The following is a 20,868-nucleotide window of genomic DNA, read 5'->3' as shown; positions in this document are numbered from 1 at the left end:
AGTTTCCTGTGGCTCCTTGACAGAACTCAGAAGAGGCAAACTGCTTACATGAACTCATCTTAATTATTATGACTTTGAAGATCTTCAAAGAATAATGAGACAAGCAATTAGATTCTCTTTAAAATCTAAATAGGTAACATCAAAGCCAACAGGAACCTGAAAGAATTTTAACCTATTTCAGAAACAGGTCTAACTGCTTGGTATGTTCTTTCTACAGAGTAGATCTTCCTTCAAGAGAGAGTTGGTAGCTAAGTAGATTTGAGGAAAAAAAATCCAACTATGCATAGCAAAACAGCAGGGTCAGTCTCCAGTTAGGAAAAATCAAGTCAGATATACTGTCTCTTAAAATTTAAAGCAATCATTCCAACATAAGTCAAAATGAAGCACCTCAATTTGCCTCCACACAAAGCATCACCTTTCCTGCTGCAGATACTTCTGCTTTTTTTGTGAAGCAACTGAATTTGAAAAAAAAAACACCTACTGTTGGTTTGTTGTTCCCATGTGTTTGCTTTTTAAAGCCCTGAACACTCGTGAACTATTTTGTACATTAGTACAGATTAAGTTATTAAAAGCAACACATGCCAGCTGTGGGCTTCAATGAGGAGACGCCATCCCTCAAAGCACATTGGGCAGCTAAACAAAATTCTTGACCTCAAAGTAAAGAGAGCAATAGGGGAGACACCATTCAGGAAAGTCCTTTGCTTACAAGAGCCAGTAAGCTGAGTAGCTGATAATGAAGACAGGAAAACAGGATACCACCATTTCTCTTGATTTAAAAAACACACAGATCAGAAGACTGCTCAAACTGCCATTTGTACACATTGTCAGTTCTTCAAAAACGAAGAATTCAAATTTTCTTTTAACATCATTTAAAAATCATTACTTACAATCACGACTAAGCACTGTTTTTATAAGTAACGATCTAATTTTCTTCTGCATTCATCTCTAATTATCTTGTATTTTTTTGACATGAAAATCTGGATGCCAATACAAACACAGATCAACTTGGATGTTTAAGACGAGCAATTTTCTGTCTTTCACTCAGACCTAGATGAGTTTTGACAGTTGATCCAGCTATAACTGTATTGTGGAAGTTTCTACTCATCTAAAGCATACACCACACCTACAGTTTACATCTGTTATTTTACTACAGATAAAACTGTAAGCTATTGATCAGATTCACTGTTTTGCATAAGAGCTTGCTTGGTTTTTCCAATGCCTTATTTTTCCAATAAAACAAGATTTTAAATTCGCTTTTTTTCTCTGCCTGAACTCTGAGCAAGTTCTCCCCAACCCTCTGCATGTGGCTTGCTGTGGTGAAAATGCAATATTCATAAAGTCCCTAACAATATTTGACATAGCAAGATCACAGTAAGTAACATAAAAAAGCAAAGCCAAAAAAAGAAAACCCTTCTGCTGATGAGTAATATTACACAGAGAGTGTCCATCCCTGACAATGCACACCAAAGGGCGAAGTTACCCTCAAACACAGGCTCAATTCATTCTTTATTAGTAAATGGAGGATGTTCCAAGAAACAGACATCAGGAACATAACCCATTTACACAAAAAAAAACAACTCCATGATATTTAGCAAGCACTTGAAACTCCCTTACTCCACAAGCAAATTCTCAGATTAAGACAACTGAATTCCTTCCTAATACAAACAGGAACATGAAAAAAAAAGGGCCATATGCTGCTTATTGCCAGTGATCAGTGATGGAAACCTCAGAAACCCCTGTAAAAGCAACCTGCAAAAACTTTCTTACCTTCAAAAGACAGGTTCCTTGGAAACAGAGCTCAGGCAAACCTATCATCTCATACACTAAAACTCAATAAAAGGTGAATCAGTTGGATTCTGTTAGCTCACCATCCTCATCACCAGGTGTAGTGGGTTTATGTGGCAAGGTTTTGGTAGCAGGGGGCCATAGGGGTGGCTTCTATGAGAAGAATCCAGAAGCTGCCCCATATTAGATAAGGGCCCTGCTGCTGGCCAGAGCCACGCCAACAGGCAGTGTTGTTTGTGCCTCTGTGAGAGCAGATTTAAGACGGGAAAAAATGCTGCCAAAACAGCAGCTGGGAGAGAGAGGAGTGAGAAACAGCCTTGCAGGCACCAAGGTCAGTGAAGGAAGAGGGGGAGAGGTGCTCCAGGCGCCAGAGCAGAAGTCCCCTGTGGCCTGTGGTGAGGATCATGGTGAAGCAGGCTGTTCCCCTGCAGCCCATGGAGTACCACAGTGGAGCAGGGTTCCACGCTGCTGCCCGTGGCAGAGTCCCTGGTGGAGCAGGTGGACCTGCACTGATGGAGGACCCCTGCTGGAGCAGGCCCCGGGCCGGACCTGCAGCCAGTGGAGAGGGGACCACGCAGGAGCAGGGGGTCTTTGGGGAGCTACTGCCCATGGGGGACCCAGGCTGGAGCAGTGTGCTCCTGAGGGTTGGATCCCATGGTACGGACCCATACTGCAGCAGTTCTTGAAGAGCTGCTGCCTGTGGGAAGCCCACGCAGGATCCTTTTGGGAAGGACGGCATCCCGTGAGAGGGACCCCATATGGAGCAGGGGCAGAGAGTGACCGAGAAGGAACAGTGAAGACAACGTGCCATAGACTGACCACAAACCCCATTCCCCTATATCGCTCGGGGGGGAAGAGGGCGCATGGAGGGGAAGGCATTTTTGGTTTCTTGCATTTCTCACTTCTCTAGTTTGTTACTAATAGGCAACAAATCTTACTATCTCCCTACTCCCAGTCTGTTTTGCCCGTCACCATAATTGTTGAGCAATCTCCCTGTCCTTATCTCAACCCTTGAACCCTTTGCATCGTATTTTCTCCCCCTTTCCCTTTGAGGAGGGGGAGTCAGAGAGCAGCCATGGTGGAACTCAGCTGCCCATTGAAGTAAAACCACTACACCAAGGAAGTTGCTTCCCACTGGTCCTTTTTATCTGTTCTGTGATTCTGTCCAAAGTGTAACTTGATAATTTAATGGGGGATACTTTGGTCACAAGTATCCGACTACACTTAAATTTCACAGGCAGTGTAGTGATAAGACAAGGAGTAATTAACAGCTTTAAACTAAAAGGGTACATTTCAATAAAGCATTTCTTCTTAATAGCTAATTCTGAGGGTACTAAGGCCCTCAAACAGGTTGCCCAGAGAAGTTGTGGATGCCCCACTCCTGGAAGTGCTTGAGGCCAGGCTGGATGGGGCCTGGGCAACCCGGGCTGGTGGAAGGTGTCCCTGTCCATGGCAGGGGGTTGGAACTAGGTAGTCTTTAAGGTCCCTTCCAACCCAAACCATTTATGACATGATTCTAAGATCTTATCCCTGAAGCTCAGAAGCACCTGTCACCTCCATCTGTACCAAGAGGCTACTCAGCACACGTTCAATACCACAGACTTACACTTGATTATCCCTCTTGAATACTATCTTGACAATTACCAGAAAAAGTCAACATCCCCTTTGACCATAAGAGGCTTGTAGTTCACTGTCCAAAGGAATCCACTATCCACCAGCAAAAAAAAAAATGTCCAAAGTTATTTAACACGAAGGGTCAGTATGGTGTGCTACTCTATATGTGGATGACCATTTCCTGGGCTCACTGCCTGAATTCCTCCTGTTCCCATTGGAGAATGGGAGCTGGGCTAAGATTTCCCTTAAAAGCATCTCCTCAAACTCAGCTGCTTTTTAAGACTACAGTTATGACATGAAATGCCTATTGTGTATTCGCAAGAACTTAAACATGGCTGCTGATTAAAAGCTGAACTATTAGCACCCTATGTCAGAGGATGATACACTAAACAGAAGAGAACTATAAACCAACTCTGAAGAGGGAATTCCAGAAGAGGTAAAGAGGATATGCCAGAACTCCAAGTCACAAAGATGATGAAAAATTCAGGAATACAGAGCAGCATGGGACAAAGGAATAAGGATGCTCTGAAATCTTAAGAAACTAATACCATCATTCCCCAACTCCCTGCTAAAAATCCAATTGCGCAAGTCAGTAACAGCACCTAGATTTCTGTTATTTGAAAACCACAACAACCACAAGCCACAGAATTTTGAAGTAAGAAAACTAAACTGTAAAGAAATGACAAACCAGAAAGCAACTGCACAACCAGAATTTCTGAAAGCCATAAAGAAGGAATCAATTCAGAGTCAAAAATCAGAGGCACTTAGATAGGGGACGGTAGACAGTTTTCCTTGCTAGGAATTGGCTTGAAAGTAAGGGCTTTCAAACTACTTAGACCAGCCATCGTTGAAACGCAGTCTTGTCGTGGACTACCTGTTCTCACTCTTATCTTGTTCACCAACTAATTATTATAACTATAGAAACCAAACAAGATGCTCACATATGTAGTTCACATTTCTTAAGAAGGTGCTTAATAGGCAAAAACTTCAACTCTTTCCCCTAATACCAAAAACTAAGTTTCAGAATTTAGATCCTTCAGAGAAAGTGGCTCCAAAACTGTAGAGAAAGTTTCACTTACCAAAATGCTGTGTACTTAAAAAAACATAATACTTCTCAGATGATCCTAGATGTAATGAATTGTTCTGACATCAACAGAACACTTTATGAAAAATATTTGTTCACATTTAAGATAATCATTGAGTATGACTATAATTTAGATGCTATGCCAACACAGACCGCTTTCAGAATCCCTTTCCCTGACTGAAGTCTACCAATCTCAAATCTGGGGTTAAAACTAATTTTATGGTTTTTCAACAAAGGCACACTCATCATTTTGCTTTTACACTAATGACAATCTACATATTAAAAAACCAAAACATTAACTCTCTGTAAGGATACAAACCTGTTCTTCTTCTGTAAAAGGTACAAGTGCCAGTGGTGGCAGGGGCTCTTCTTGTAAAATAGGCAGAAACTCCTTATCCAGAAGGTCTGAAGGTATCTATATGAAAAGCAAATAATAGACAGTTACTTGAAATACCCAGATACTTTCATTTCAGGGATGATGCCACATACAGTATAAAAATACTTGTGTATATCACTGTCAACTCTCTCTCCATCTACCCAGTACACCAGTACTTTCAGTAACAGAACTGGAGTGGGTGCAACTCCACTAGAAAATTACTTCCCCATTAAAAAAATGTATAGACAAAATAACAAAGCACCCACCACCTACGACTGAAATATCCACAGCAACAAGATCATATACAACAGAATTTCAAATTGTACATCAATTCAATTTAAATCTGAACCAAGTGAAATTTCATCTGTTTAACAGAGAAAAGTGTTGCTTTTCTAAACGCAGTGCACATTTATATCCAGACTTTTATCTCAGTAGATTAACAGAGCTACCATATATAGCACAGAGGTTGTATTTGATTGAAAGACAGTATTTCTAATTTAACCAACAAGGAGAGTGAAAAAACAGTAAAATGAAACTATAGGTACAGATTTATTAAGCAAAGAACACTGATCATTATTTAAATCAAAATAAATTTGAACCCTAATTCTTTTGATGGCAGGTCCATGAATAGTTGTGAGCCTAAGCATGTGGATGAGAAGCTACCATCAGTGCAAAGCAAACTCTAGTTATACCAACAGAGAACTCTGCTTCAAGAATACCTAGTTCACAATACTAGAGTAGCCCTTACGGACTTAGGACAATTTTAGTTGAAGCAAAGCAACCCAGTGTTTTGGGATTTTTTTTTCCATTTGGGTACATACTAGCAAAAGTCTGCTTTCAATCATATTTTCTTTTAATCAGAGATGCAACATCTCCTAATATTCAGCCAGCAACAAATGCTGATGACAGTGAAAAAAATTAGAGTACAAGTCACAGCTTAGGCTTAAAAACAGTGGATCTAGTAGCTGACTACAAACTTTATCAGGAATCCTTTCAGTCTCAATAACTAGAACCACTCAACGCCATAGAAACACATCAAAAGACATCCAAATTTTCTGTTAGAAAAGCATGCCACACTCTAATAACGCCCTTCTGGCACACAGGCATGTGGAAGAAATAACCTTTTGGACTATTGATAACCATTGGTGAGCTTCCAGTAAAAGAGCGTATTAATAAGTTGTTTTGAATCAGTTTTAACTGTAGAGGTCTGAGTATCATCTGATAACATATACTCTGCATGAAACAATGACATTTGACAAACTGACTTATTCAAGCATAATATTAATGTTTAAATCACAACTTATCAAAGTACAGCACGATAATTCTGTATGTAAAAGCACAGCTTTAAGCAGTAACACACTTACCAGCTTCTGAAAAATCTTTGACATTCAATGCCCTTGAATCTGTGTGTAAGCAGAGCAGGGCCCCCAGCACTGTATGAGAATGTCAGCACATTCATGGTAGGGGAAGAGCATGGAGGTGTGCATGCACATCTACGTGCAAAGCCAAAGACGCAAACTGAAACAACTTCTTGCCATCCCTCCCTGACTTGAGGATAAGGCTCTTGGAGAGATTCAGACTTCCAAGTCACTATGTGCCTGCTGCAACAATAAACCAATCTCTGTCACCATCTACATAACAAACCAATGTTTACAAATGTGGCATGTATGACTCATTTACCTGAAATGCCCTCTGAAATATGACTTCTGTATCATGGAGAACCTCATTTGTAATTACACCAGATGCAAGTTCTTGACTTTTTAAGCTGTTTATTTTATATTACACGTGCTAGACTGTATTTGTGACTTGAGTCCCAGAGAAAAGAACAGCCTGAGGACGGCTGACTGGGCTGGTTACCTGCTAAATCAAACTGCTTGAAGTCAGGGTAAGTGGGGGCTCTTGCCACTTTCTTTAGGTAAGGTGCTAGTATGATTTATTGCCTGAATTTCATGGTGAGTCAAATAACTATTTTAACTATATTAAATGAAAACCTACCAAGACAAGCCAATCTGAGTGGCTGCAAAGAGACTTTAACCCTCAGCAACCTGTGGCAGTACATCTGAATAAGACTTTTTTTTCTTCAGGGTATACAAGAATTTGCCATTCTGAAGTGGCAAAAAGAATTAAACATAATGAATGCACTAAGAGTTGGATCAAACAAGCACACACCCACAAAAAAATCAGACCTCTTCAGTTCTTTGCCAAGGGATACACAATTTCTGTGTCCATAATCACAAAATACAAGTAACTATCCCTAATCACAAGTCTGTGCACATACACACATCAGGCCTTCTTCCTCTTCCTGCTCACCTTATTATCCTTTAGAAAAAGTGCCAACATTTCTTCTCTCCCATAGCGATAGTCTGCTAGTTTGTACTTTGGCAAAGCCGGAGACAGAGGAGGGGATGTCACACTCCCACCACTAGACAAAGCTCGCAGCCTAAAATAAAGCAGAAAAAGCAGTGAAAATTGAATTGAAAAGAATGCATCCTCAGCTCCATTATACTCTGCACATTTAGAGATTTGACATAAAATAAATCCTATCCTGAAAGCAGAGCACAAACATTTACTAGTCTAGCTTCAAAAAACTTACTGCTTCAACAAGAATGCATTCCCTCATTTTTCCTGCAGCCAAAAGAGAGAGAAAATATTCCCAAACACTTCTTCAAAAAATTCAATTCATCCCCTGGAGAACTCCTCTATGTTGGCTGTGTAGTGAGCTAGCTACACCCCTGAACCCCTTAACTATTTACACTAGGTGCACAAAAATCAGTTTTATAATGCATCTTCCATAGATAAATATTGACAACAGCTTTTTTTTGATTCCTAGTTCACAAGAATAATTCTTATCACACTAAGAACAGTGCAGGAAACAATCTATTTTAAGGAAAAAATTTAGATATTTAGTAAAATTTAACAAACAGTAAAAGACAGCAAACTTCAGTGAGGTTCATTCCTCTGTCACTGCAGTCTCTAGACTTCACTACTACTCCAAACTCCTTTTGCAGGAATTAAAAATTAATAGCATTTCTCACTGTGTATATCTCATAGTTGCGTGTTTCAGTATAAAAGCTGTAGTAAACATAGCCACACTTCCCTTCTGAGACATTTTAAGCAATAAGCTAACTTAGGACCAAATTCAGTATTTGTCTGTCGTCATGTCACACAGGCAAGCTACTCAACCACTTGCAGGTAGTATCTTACAGTTGTATGACATCAGTCCCACTCCATAGATTAGTTTCATTCTATACAATCATTTCCTCAGCTAGCCAACCACCTTCTATTTTCAAATCTGAAGAACGTTTTACAAAAGGATGCAAGTCAAGAAAAAAGAAGTAGGCCATTTTTCTATGCTATCCTCTGACATGCATTTTAAACAAGTAAAACAATGGAAACTACTTCCAACGATTTCAAAATTCTTGGAAGGAAAGCAATCTAAAATATTGATTCAAGGGCCACCTTTCACCTAATTACTGAAGCACGCTTTCTGGGGGTTGTTTTTGTTTTGTTTTCGTCCTTTTGACTGCACAGAAAGGAAAATAATTTACAAGTCAAACTAGTATATGATTTTTTGTTTGGTGCCACCCAGTGGCAGTTTCTTTACACGTCACTTCCAAATCAAAAATGCCTCAAGAGGCATTATTCAGAGGATTAGATGGATCAATGTAATGTTCAGCTCCAATCCAGATTAAATGTGACCTAGAGCTTCACTATTAAGAAGTGATACAGCAGCACACATGAATATACCACCTGAGTATACCTCAGCCCAAAAGAATTACAAATCTTACAAGAGTAATGGAATAAAATCGTAAAAATCAAGAAGCACAATGAAGTGTAACATACTTTCATAAATAAGCTGCTTTTCAAACTAAATGGAGATCGAAGTCCTTCAGTATGACACAGCAATCAAATCACTGTTAAAGTGCCTTTTTTTTTAAAAAAAAAGTTACCCCCCCCCCCTTTTTTTTAATATAACTTTAGCTTCCTTCCACCAATGAATCTAATCATGTTTGTTACACTGAAGAGCACTTCAGCATAAGCTATCTGCCTAGTGGGTGTATTTATAGATAGTGATAAAATCATTCTTTAACCTTCTTTCAATCCAAGAAAATAGACTGAGCTCTCTCATTGTTTTCTGAGCCACAAATCATGTCTTTTTCATACCCCACTTTTTTTTTGTAAATTACCTATCAAAATGTGTCAGCAGAAGTATGTTATTCCAGTGATAGCCTTACCATGTGCTACACAGCAGTTATACTTCCTATAACCACTCCCCACATTTATACATCTAAGGATCAGTTACTCTTCAGAAACCACACTAGCTAAAATTCTTGTTTGCGATCTCAGGTCATTAACAGTTTTTAAAAATGGAACAAATACTGAAAACTTACCACACCTGTGCAGTTACTATTAAGCAAAAGTCAAGACATGTCAGACAAGCTGGAAAACTTTCTACATCAGTATCTCTATACAATGCCATGGATTCCCTTACTGCAGCTTTTCAATACTAAAAGGGGTCTTATAAAAAACAAACTTTTTTGCTCAGTCCAATAATGACAGGACAAGGGGGAATTAAACGGAAAGAGGGGAACTTTAGGAGGAAATTCTTCACTCAGAGCCTGGTGAGGCACTGGAACAGGTTGCCCAAAGAAACTGTGGATGCCCCATCCCTGGAGGCATTCGAGACCAGGTTAAACGAGGCCCTGGGCAACCTGAACTAGGGGTTGGAACTAGGTGATCTTTAAGGTCCCTTCCAACCCAAGCCATTCTATGAAAAAAGTTTGCTTACATACAGCATTCAATCTGCTGACAACAGTGTACGAATTTCCCTATTAGTAAGTATCACATGGGAACACCAAACAACAAGAAAGCTATCTTCCTCACTTTGTATTCCTCTGAGATCATGAAAACGGTTCCTCTCCCAGTACTTGGTAGCAACATGAATGGTATGCACAACCATAACAAACTCTTTTCATACACAAAACAAATTCTAAAAACGAAGGTTAACTTTACAATATTGCTTTCAGCAACAGGTCAAGGACTGCACTGAAGCAGTAAGGAACAAAAGCATTATATCCCATTCAGTCTTATAATCTACCCAGTCCCAAAGAACAGGAGTCCGTAACAGTCTTCAAAAATTAAGATAAGGTTCCAGAGTCCCACAAAACAGAAAAAACTCACCATTCAGGCCCAAAGTTAAGTGTCTGAGTTTCTGCTGCCATTGTTTCTTGTTCTACTCCTCTTTCTTAAAAGTATGAACCTGAAAAATAAAAATGTTTACTATGAGAACAAGATGAATACAGTCCTCCATAAATACTCCAATGAGCCCAGCCCGTGGTAGGTGGGTTGGAATTAGATGATGTTTAAGGTTTTACGAACCCAAAGCATTCTAAAGCTAAATTTCTTTCCAATAAAAAATATGGCTGGTCACGCAAAAAAATGAAGAAAATCACTATGGGTTTTATTTTTTTTAAATAAGAAATCCGTTCCAGCTAACACAGATTAATTTACAAGTATGGGAGCAACTACATCAAGATCTCTTGGTTCAAATTCCTCTTAGCAGCTCAAACAGGTCACTGGATCAGTGGGGTCCAAGGAAACAACTTGTACAAGCAGCCACTTGTCAAATCAGTCATTATCACAAGACAACCAAACATGGAGAATTTGATGCATAATCCTCTTCTGTAAGAGCAGTAATGCTTAATTAACAGAATTGCAGCTTCCTGACAATAATAAGAGGATTAAAAACAACACTAGAATTAAAGCAAGAAAGATTGGCCAGTTGAGTGTCAGAGCATTCAAGAAGTTTCCACTGTTCATTCTTGAAAAATATGCCTCCTAAAGATCGAGTATAGCCAATGCTGTGACAACCTCCGAAATCTGCAAGCAGATGATAGTATTTTTACTTTCTTAGATTTATTTAGCTTTATTAAGCAAAATATGCACAACTTTTGACATCAGTTACTCTCATTCCTATTAGATAGGTCCCCAAAGTACCTAAGCGAAGGTCAGCTCAAGTTCCTATATATCAGGAGTATATGGACAACAGCAGACAAAGCCATGCTGGATGGGAAGGGATGAGACCAAAGCTACCTGGTTTTCTCTATGAGAAGCAAGTCCAGCCACATTGTTCTGAAGTAGTGGCTTTTGCAGTAAGAAAACAACAGCTCCTCTTTCCTTCCAGCAACAGCAAAACACAAAGAGGAAGTTTTTGTTTTGTTTTTAATATCAAACTCACTGTTGCTGAAGGCAGTGCTGCCCTCCCCCCTCTCAAAAAAAAGAAAAAAGGATTTGAAGCATTACCTACAGAAACTGGTTGATTAGACTTCAAGAGCCATAAAGACAGATGGCAGGGAGGGAGCTTTGCTCTATCAGAATTCTGTTCCTTAATAGACCTAAGGACTAAATAAGGAGCTTGCTAAGTTTGTCTATACTTTGCATGAAAACGTGATGGAAAAGAAAAAGACGGGCAGATAAAAGCAGAAAGGACATTAGTTTCTGAAGAAGAGAGAAAACTCAAGTAAGCATTTTTCTAATGTATGTACTACTGAAGTTACTGTACTAAAACAAAGCCTAAAAATTAACAGCCTGAAATTTAAGAAAAAGTCTAAAAAAATGCTCAAAATGCTTGGGCAGACCTCACCAGATCTTCTGGGCATAGACGTTACAAATAACTGCAAAACTTCCTGCAGCTTAAACCTACCAAACAATGTTTGGCTCATGTATTTTTTACTACATGCCATATTATTTTTTTCCCCATACTCTCTATATAATTTATATACAAATCCACAATACTTCTACGTAACGAAATGGGATCATCACTGCTTCATGCATCAGAAGGTAATACAGATTAAAATCAAAGTATGCAGCTAGTCTCAGAGGCCTAATTTGAGATTATTTTCATCCGCCTTTTTTGTTTTAAAGCAGCCAAAACTGATTAAGATATTGAAGACAAATCCATTCATCAGTTCTACAAATCAAACTTGAAAGGTGAAGTCAGGTGCCTAAAGAAGATGCACAACAGGCACCTGTGAAAACATTGTCGGGCAGTTCAAGCAAACCATCACACGCACGTTGGAAGAGAGAAGCCCCTGACAACCGCCAGTAGTGTACTGCTGCCTTGAGTGGACATCCGTCCCATCGCATCCTGCACTGCCTGTAATCCTTCTGCTGGGGAGCGTGGAGAAGAGGAGCTTCAAGATCAACCCACGTGGATCACCAGAGAAGCTGAGATCATTAGCTCCTAACACTGAAGTTAGTGCAGCATCAGTAGTACAACATAGGCTAGCACTGAATGTTAAACTGCGATGAAAATACAGCTGAAAATCATCAGATAAAAGGACAAAGAACTAAAAAATGGTTAAGAGCAGTTTGCTGGTTATGGACCCCCTGGGCTCTACCCCTCTTCAGCCTTCCTCAAAACTGAAGTTTCTTTCTTTCTCTATTAGACTCCTCAAAGACTGCTAGTCTCATCCCACTGTGCTGCGAAATAGTTTTCCTTGTCTTTTTGACCACCACAACTTCAGTTTGGGAACCAAAGCGTGGTGGCTTCACTGTCTTCCCTCTGTCATGTTCAGGTAAGTTACCTTCTCCCTTTAAGTTATTATGCCTGTATGAATCTTGAATTGAAAGCAAGACATCTGTAAGCGGATGAAATTGTAGTTGAACAAGAGAAAAAAAACAGTAAAAAACACATCTGCAGAAGATTTGAGGTATAACAGGTGAATTTACTCTAATAGGCAGTATTACCCACACACATGACATGCATGGGAGAGAAATTACAGGCAAAGCAGCACTCTTGAGAAGGAAGCACTCTGGAAACAGATACTGATTTGGGAGGAGGGCACCAGGAGGGGGCCAAGATGACACTCAAGAAAGCTGAGATGCCAAGAAGAACACACTGAGCCATGTCAAAGCAGAGAAGACAGGGAAAACAAAAACTGTGTGCTGCTGCTGTCGACTGGTTCACAAAGTGGCAGTCAAAAGCTGTGAGCATAAAAGGCAAAGTGGAGAGGAGCCTCTGACAGGGACTGCAGAGCACCTGCAGTCAGCAGGTTAGGGAGAAGCTGTCCTAACCGGAAAGGCAAGTTGGGATGGACCACACGATGCTCACACAGAGGGAAGAGTCAGGGTGGAGCAAGAAAAAAGGTGAGGGACTAAGAAACACAGGACCTGATCTTTTATTCACTTTCAGCTATTTTGACCAACGAAAAGGCATGGATTTATCAGGTCTTTGTCTAGTTAATTCCTTAGGATCTAAACTTCAATATAATAATTAAAATGTTAATTTGAGTCTTTTTTAAAAAAATCTACACTGCCTCCTTATTCATCAAGGATGACAAATTACAAAATATGTATACACACCTATTATACTTCGTCCTTGCTATAATTTGATGAGGGTATAACCTCTTTTTGAACTGCAACAGTTTTGTAAATTAAGACGTTCTCCAAATTAATGGCTACTGATTGAGTAATCCACACAACCACAATTTTTAGATGGGCAAAGAACATACAGGGAGAGTTTTAAGTCTAAACAACAAACCAAGGCCACATTTGGATGAAATCCAAATAGTACCACTGGCTGGGCAAGAATACTACCTGAGGGTTTCCCACCACTGCTTCAAAGGACAACTTTTTGGTCAAGATTTTCTTCAAATCGGGTCAGTCCTTGATCAAGATGCCAGTGCAACCCTACCAACAGTTGCAGCTTTCCACAGCAGTTTTGGGAAAAACATCATAAACTGCAATTGCTTCCTAAACTGGTACCGAGACCACGTTTTCCTGGGGCGGTACTGCAGCCACAGACCGGCTACCAGCACACAGGACTGCAAAAAGAAATCACCGACCCTGGACTGGCCAGAGGAAAAAACATTGGTTCTACCTTGTCAGCAGCTTAGTGCTCTGGAAGTCAGAAGTCCATCCACTGAGCGCACACAAAATGTAATCCAATAATGTTAAGCCTTTAAGTGGCTTTCCCTCACAATTAACAGGTGGTCATATAGGTAGCGAAGTTGCTATCAGCAACAGTAATTTCATCGGTTTGCTTTAGGTACAATATTTTAGCAAGCTTGTGTTTGTTGTTTTTTTTTTTTATTTTTTTTCAAGCTTTCTACTTAGGATCTGACAAATCTACTGAAGCTTACACAAATATCTACTTCAAACAAGTTTGAACTTGATTCTATCAGATAGATTTGTGTTAAAACGCATAAGAAAATATTTCAGTTAGAAAATCCAAGGGCAGTTTTACAACTATTCTGGCACATTTTGGCCGTGAGCTCTATTTTATTAAAACATGTAGCTATTTAACAGCTATCTAGGCAAAAGGCTGCTTTTCAGAAATGTTGAAATATTTGAACTACCATGTTTTTCAGACTTTGCACAACCTCTGGATTTTACATAAAACAGTCATTTTAAGGCTTGTCCCTTACTCAGGCGTGCCTGAGTTAAGGTTTTCGGGAAATGCTAAATTCCTACAGCTCCATTTCAGAATTCGGCCACTTTGTACTACACTGCAACCTGTCTCATCAGGGTGCGTTGCTGCCTTCAATGGAGATGAACAGCCTTAGCATCCCAAGTTTGAGGCTATGCAACAACTGCATTCAGGTCTACCCATCTCATCTCTCCTACAGTTAAAATAATTAGATTTAGGCTGTCACTGCAATTTATACCATCGGGGCTGCTGCTTGCTTGGTCTTTTTTTTTTTTAATTACTGTTATTAACTTTGCAGACCTAAACTTTGGCAAAGCATATACAACTAGCATCCTTCCTGCACCCAGCCATTTTATTCTGACATCACCAACCGTTTGATCTAAGATGCTTAAGTATCCTTTCCTTCCCTTTCAAGGTAGTTCTGCTGCTACTGTAGGTCTGAAACAGCTTTAACTAAGAAATTCACTAAGAACATTTGAGACCCGAAGAACACAGTGAACGTCTAATGGAAGCAGATTTAAGAGCAAGGAACTGGGTTTTCCTTAAACATGGAACAGGAATTTAACAGCAGCGCTCCGCTACACAACAGCGGCATTACATCAAGACGATAAAACTTCATGTTTGCAAGCAGCTATAGAAAGCATCCATCAGGCACTACTATGGCTAACTAATTTCAGTGCCATTAACTGTTAAAAAAAAAAAAGCACATTAGCTGAGCATTAATGCTGATTTTCTCTAACTCTTGATAAATCAAAGAAAATCCAGAGCCATATGCAAGCGAGCTTTTAAAGTTTCAGCACAGTGGTAAACAGGATGACTCAGGTAGCTACGCTATCAGTCTGTTAGATATTAATCATAAGCTAAAGCAGACAACACTGATTAAAGGACACTGACAGAATTAAGGCCAACCAGCATGGATTTACGGAAGATATTCAATCAGAATATACTTTAAGAGTAGACATTTCACTGCTCAAGTAGCTGAAATAAATTTTAACATCTGCAGGACATCTCAATTAAGCACACTGCTAAAAAGGACAAAGTCATTCAGAACTGCCTGATAAATCTCAAATCACCACTTTTTTTTTTTTTTAAGACTTTCAACCTCCTCTTTTAAAGAATCTAAAAAAACTAATCTCAGAACATAAAATATTCTCAAAATACAGATAGAGTACAAATATAAGTAGCTGTCCTAAACTTCCATGGAATTCGTAGCATTGGCTCACATTACTTCTAAATCCCAGGGATGACAAGAATGGGTATGGTAATGGAAATGACACATCATCAATAAAACCATCATGAATTATTCAATTACTTGGTCCAGTATAGCAGGTTGCACTTAATAGGGCCAAGCATCCAATCAAAAGACTCACGAGCAGAAAACATAGGTGATGTACAACAGATGCAAGACTACTCTGGAAAAACAAAGTCCTTAAGCAACCTGAGATTTATGACAATGATCAGCTGAAAAGGAACATATGATACAACATGGACTAGAAAAGCTAACACAAAACACTGAATAAAGAAATAAGGAAATGCAGAGCAATGAAGAATACTGCTTTCAGTTCTATTTTCAATAAGGCAAGGAGGCTGATAAACCAGGTGTTCAGAAATTGACAGAACATGACAGATACGCCTTACAGTGAAAAAAAGAAAAAACACATCTAAGCTCTATTTATTGAGCTTAAAGTGCAATTTAAGAAATATCTTGCTCAGTCTATGAATGATCATGCAAGTAAAAAAGGCTGAAGACCCAGGATTATCCAGAGAATGGACTGAAGCAAGAAACTCAGAGATAACCAACAGAGTAAGCTGTTTCCAGGTCAACACCAGATGATTTTCTGAAAGGTATGTTCTAGTTTAAGCAGAAAATTAATCAAAAAATCCATTACTCTTATTACACAAGATGCCAGACAAGTCACAGTAGTCCCTTCTGACTTACCGAGTCTTTATCCTCATAAAGGGAGTGAATTTTTCAAGCCCTATCTACCCACATGCCAAGAAGTTTTCCCTAAAGGAATAACGTCTGAGCCATCCATTTCTCCAGAAACTATGCCTCTATTACAGTTGCATTTTCAGATCTCTTTTAAAGTCGTATCTTTTCTGTCTCAAATCACTGCAAAAAATCTCTGAGCGATTTCTGGTCAAATATTGCCTGCAACATTCTCAAAAGCAGGACCAAACTGACCAGCTTCTGCTCACTTCTACATTCACCTAAAACTTCAAGGAGCACTGCAGCTTGCAACATGTTGCACCATAGTCAAAAGTGAAAAACACAAGAAGTAGGAAACAAAGCTATTTTGGGATAGGATGACAAGAGAGACTACAGAGACCTGCACACCTAACAAAATCCAAGAAAAATAAAGCAACAATTAAATACCGCATTGCCAGATGTTTTCTGCCTTTCCTACCTGTTGTGAGCTTGGTGTTTAGAGGAAGGGTAGAGAGTTATCCACTTCTTGCTTCACCTGAACACGAGCAAACATGAAAGCTTTTCCCCGTGTGTCAGCCAGAAAGCAGCGTGACCTCCACCTTTATTATGAGACCTCAGCCGGAGGCAGACAGCAGCGATTAAGCTCCAAGCAGAGTCAGGGGACCACACCCTTGGCCCTGCCACTGGCTGGAACACAAAGCACTTCTCCTTCCAAATCCTGGCCCAAAGCTCTGCCAGCACTGCTTCCCAGCCGAAAATCACTTTCACATCTGTCTCTACCTTGTACACAGAAAATCTGCTGCTAGGTGAATATTTAGCTCGTGTTATTCCACAGAGTGTTACAGGTCAGGATGCTGAGTTTGTCTACCTGCTTCTGGTCAAGTGCTTCACCGCCAGTAGCAAGGCTACAGGAATGCAACCAAGAGGTCAGTGCAGCATTTCTCTCCTGCTTGTCACACACATTACACAGCCCACGTGTGTACATGAAATGGCAGAGCAAAGTTTCAGACTACATGCACTGAATTAGTCTGGGCTGTTGTGGTTTTTTGGTTTTGCTTTCATTACCATTTCTACAAGCAGCTTCTTCGGGCTTTGCAGAAATCCTCCCTCCCTGCCTGCCCCCTTGAGGTTTCCTATGCATGCAGTTCTGAGACATACTATACTTTAGAAAAAATAATATTCAACAGTCAGAAAGTGTCAAATAAAGAGTCTCAGCAGAGAGAATTAGTATGTGTATCAGACTGCATGTGTTCATCAACCAGGAAATTAGAAATTACCTTGTTACTACATATGAATTACTTGAGTTTTTAATAGCTATCACTTTTTTCTATTTATGTTATTATTGCTAAAGGCATCCGCTTGCTTTGATCTAAGAACTGTATCTTTGTAAGCTAACTTGTGATGCGATCCTGATTCTGTGCCTTAGGATAACAGATAAAGAAAATGACATATGCAGATGATTCAGCATTAACTAAGACGAGTAAAATTTCCACTGGTTTTAAGGGTAGTTAAACCATTCCTCTAATTTATTAAATCACGTTATTAGTTGTTTATACTTTCAAGCCTTACCAGATGATATTTCTATGATCAGCCTCTCTCATTTCTATCGCACACGTTATCCAGCCTAATGCTTGACACCATCCCTGCTGTGAGCAGGGGCTGGAGCAGGCGACCGCCAAAGGCTGGTCTCTTCCAACCTGTACTGTCCTCTGATTCTGCCACACATGGCTCACAAATCCCGGTTTGAAAATCCATTACTTGTCAGTCACATCAACTCCTTGACACATCTATCCATTCATCATCACAAAACTTCACCCAAAGTAATCTGCGTATGAAGTTTTCCTTCCGTTCCTTCCTATCTGAACTGACACACTGCCATATCCAGACCACACATCTTTTACCCAATCTGATCTACATATGTGGAGTTACAGTCTCCGAATCTCCCTGTCAAATCAGCATCTTTAATATAAAAGACTATCAACAGAATACAACGCATTCAAATTTATCATCAGTGACGGGGGGGTATTTCTGTACTGAATGAACGTGATTAAATATGTGGGAAGAGGACATGAACTTCACAAAATACAACATATCATGCTTACTTCCACTACTGTAACAGCTGTTTAACATGCGAAAGTATTTTTCCAACCAGTTTATTTTCCTGACATATTACACGTAAGTTAGCTTATCTGTTCATAATGGAAAGTTAAATATACAATAGACGCTGATGAGGGCATCAAATAATCATTCTTCTTCATTTGCCTAGATTCTTGAAAACATACAGCCGAAGAGAGAAAATTATAATGCACAGCTTTAATAATTAGCTGAAGGAATCAAAGACTAGAAAGCAATCCAAAAGGTACTGTCAACAAGACACTATTTTGAGACAAGTTTTCTAAATGACCATCAAAATTACTCATTGACCTATGTAATGACTCCATTACTTCTACAGAGCTCCTGGTATCCTTTCTGCTTTTCTCCGAAATCCCCTGAGGTCTAGATATCCAGCTTCTACATATTACGAGCTTTAAGGATTGTAGTAATAGCTCACTCCTGAAAACACACACTGATATCACACTTGCCCAAAGCCTCAAATGCATCAAAACAATTCTACGCATTCTTTCCATACAAAAAAATCTAGCAAGAGGGCCATATATTTTTCAATGGGAGTCTAGTTTCTTGCAGACCTCAAGCCACTGCTGCAGTGTTACTACCTTCAAGGACTGTTTAAACACTTTCAGAAAGAATGGATTGACAGCCCGCTCTGTAAAAAGGAGAACTGGGCACATTTTGTTGATTTTGTAATCAACAACACTGTGGCAATCTTACCTACTAAGAAAGCAATGCGAAGATCTTGGTCTTCTACAGTCCCCTACTACCGTCTGAGCTAAAGATGAAAAAATAATGATACTGTCACTATGATGAGCTACATTTTTATAAAATATACGTATATATTTATATATATGTATTAGTATGTATACACACACACTACCACCAACCACAAGAGGGCCAATGTGGTATAGACCTTATAATTTAAAACACTTAATTCTTAGTTCCATCCACAACTTAAGTACATCTTGAGTAAACCTGCTAGGTTTTCTGTTCGGATGGTTTTCCATCAAGACCAATCTTTTCGGCAGTCAAAAGATGTTCAGAACTTGACTACAACAGAAGAGAGGCAAAACCATGCTGCAAACTGACTTCATTCTCATCAAATACCACCCTCCCTGCAACATTTCATAAACCTAAGTTTTCAAATGTCACTCATTTCAAAGGTCAATGTTTATATATAAAGCGCCTATCACCATATTGATAAACACTCTTTGGAACAATTAAAATCAATTGTCATTTGTCACAATTGTCAAATGTCACAATTAAAATCAATTAATGAGAAAGCCACCCAAAGAAAGAGTCCTTTTCAACAAAAACACTTCTTCAATAACAAAGAGGAAATAGGTTTTTCCTTACCAAAATGTCCGATGGGTCTCTAGCAAGATATATAGAAAGGAGAAAGCAGATCAGGCCTATGCTCTTGTTTGTGAACTGTAATTTTGTTGCTCAGTCCCTTACCTCTTTCTAGCTCTAATCATGAATTAAACACAGCTCACCTCCCCTCATCTTTGAGCAGCACTGAGGAAAAAACAGAAGTATGACAGAAATGCTACAAAAATGATTTTATTTTTTTTTTTTAAACTCAGACTGTGAGAAGATTTAACCTCATAGTTTAAAAGCACTATGACAGAATTTTAAAGACCTCAGTGAAAGAATAAGAAACATACATGTGACAGTTACTTGAACTTACAAGATCAGACAAAAGTAGGCAGAGTCAAATTTCATATTCTTGTTATTGCAAACAAAAAAATCTGAAGAGCTGAATGCCTGAACCAATTCAGAGGAGGGGAAAAAGGGGAAGGAAGAGACAATGGTTCAGATGCCTTGCTCATCTTCATAAATTACTGTGCACTTATGTTTCCCTTACATACTTAAATAATTACAAAGATCTTTCAGCAGAGGCATGTAGTAGCAAACAACCTCTTCAGCCAGTCTGCGTGGCTACCCCAATGAGATGATCTATGACTGACATCCAGCCTGCTTTAAATGAAGTAACTACAAATCTTAGAAGCACTACCAACATTTTTCTTACATTCAGGTTTAAGAACCTCCAGTATACCGGAGCTTCCTGGAGCTCTATTTAGACAACTGGCTTTACGGTACGGGACAGCAAGAGTAGATGAGATGCAGTAGTATTTATTCTGAATTCCTCAAAGCAACCTTCCTTATCCACCCCCCCCCTTGACATTCAAAGTCTTCATCAATCAAAGATTTAACGGTTTGAAAAATGAAGTTGTACAGATACCAACTCTGTATTTACAAGCAATTCTCTCATGTCAGAATAAAAATCACATTTTTCATGTAACATACTGTTTTGTTCTTATTTTAAAATACAGACTCAAGGAAACATTCAGAAAAGGTCCTAAAATAAATCCTGCAACCAACTACCCCCACACATGTTCATGTAACCAGGTACTGGGAGATCCCAAGCAGCTCTTGAAATCATTAAGAAAGTCCAGTATTCACACACAATATTGTCAGATACCAAAAGGGCCTATCAATGCTTCAACACAAGAATCAGGTCTTGCTGGAACTGA

General features: G+C 39.3%; 1 protein-coding gene across 8 annotated transcripts in view; it reads right to left on the bottom strand.

Moving 5' to 3' along the window:
• Positions 1-20,868, bottom strand: part of GIGYF2 (GRB10 interacting GYF protein 2) — a 78,682-nt gene that overhangs the window by 56,166 nt on the left and 1,648 nt on the right. For all 8 annotated transcript variants that reach the window (XM_080605056.1, XM_080605058.1, XM_080605062.1 and 5 more), the window contains exons 2-4: positions 10,041-10,119; positions 7,170-7,299; positions 4,803-4,898 (exon numbers count right to left, since the gene is read on the bottom strand). In XM_080605056.1, coding sequence (XP_080461182.1) covers positions 4,803-4,898; positions 7,170-7,299; positions 10,041-10,081 — 267 coding nt within the window. In that variant the 5' untranslated portion in view covers positions 10,082-10,119. The remainder of the gene's footprint in view (positions 1-4,802; positions 4,899-7,169; positions 7,300-10,040; positions 10,120-20,868) is intronic.

Source organism: Anser brachyrhynchus (genome assembly GCF_964034855.1).
Source record: "Anser brachyrhynchus genome assembly, chromosome: 9".
Taxonomy (NCBI): Eukaryota; Metazoa; Chordata; class Aves; order Anseriformes; family Anatidae; genus Anser; species Anser brachyrhynchus.
Note: the sequence above shows the minus strand (reverse complement) of the source record. Positions and strands in the feature narration are given on the sequence as shown.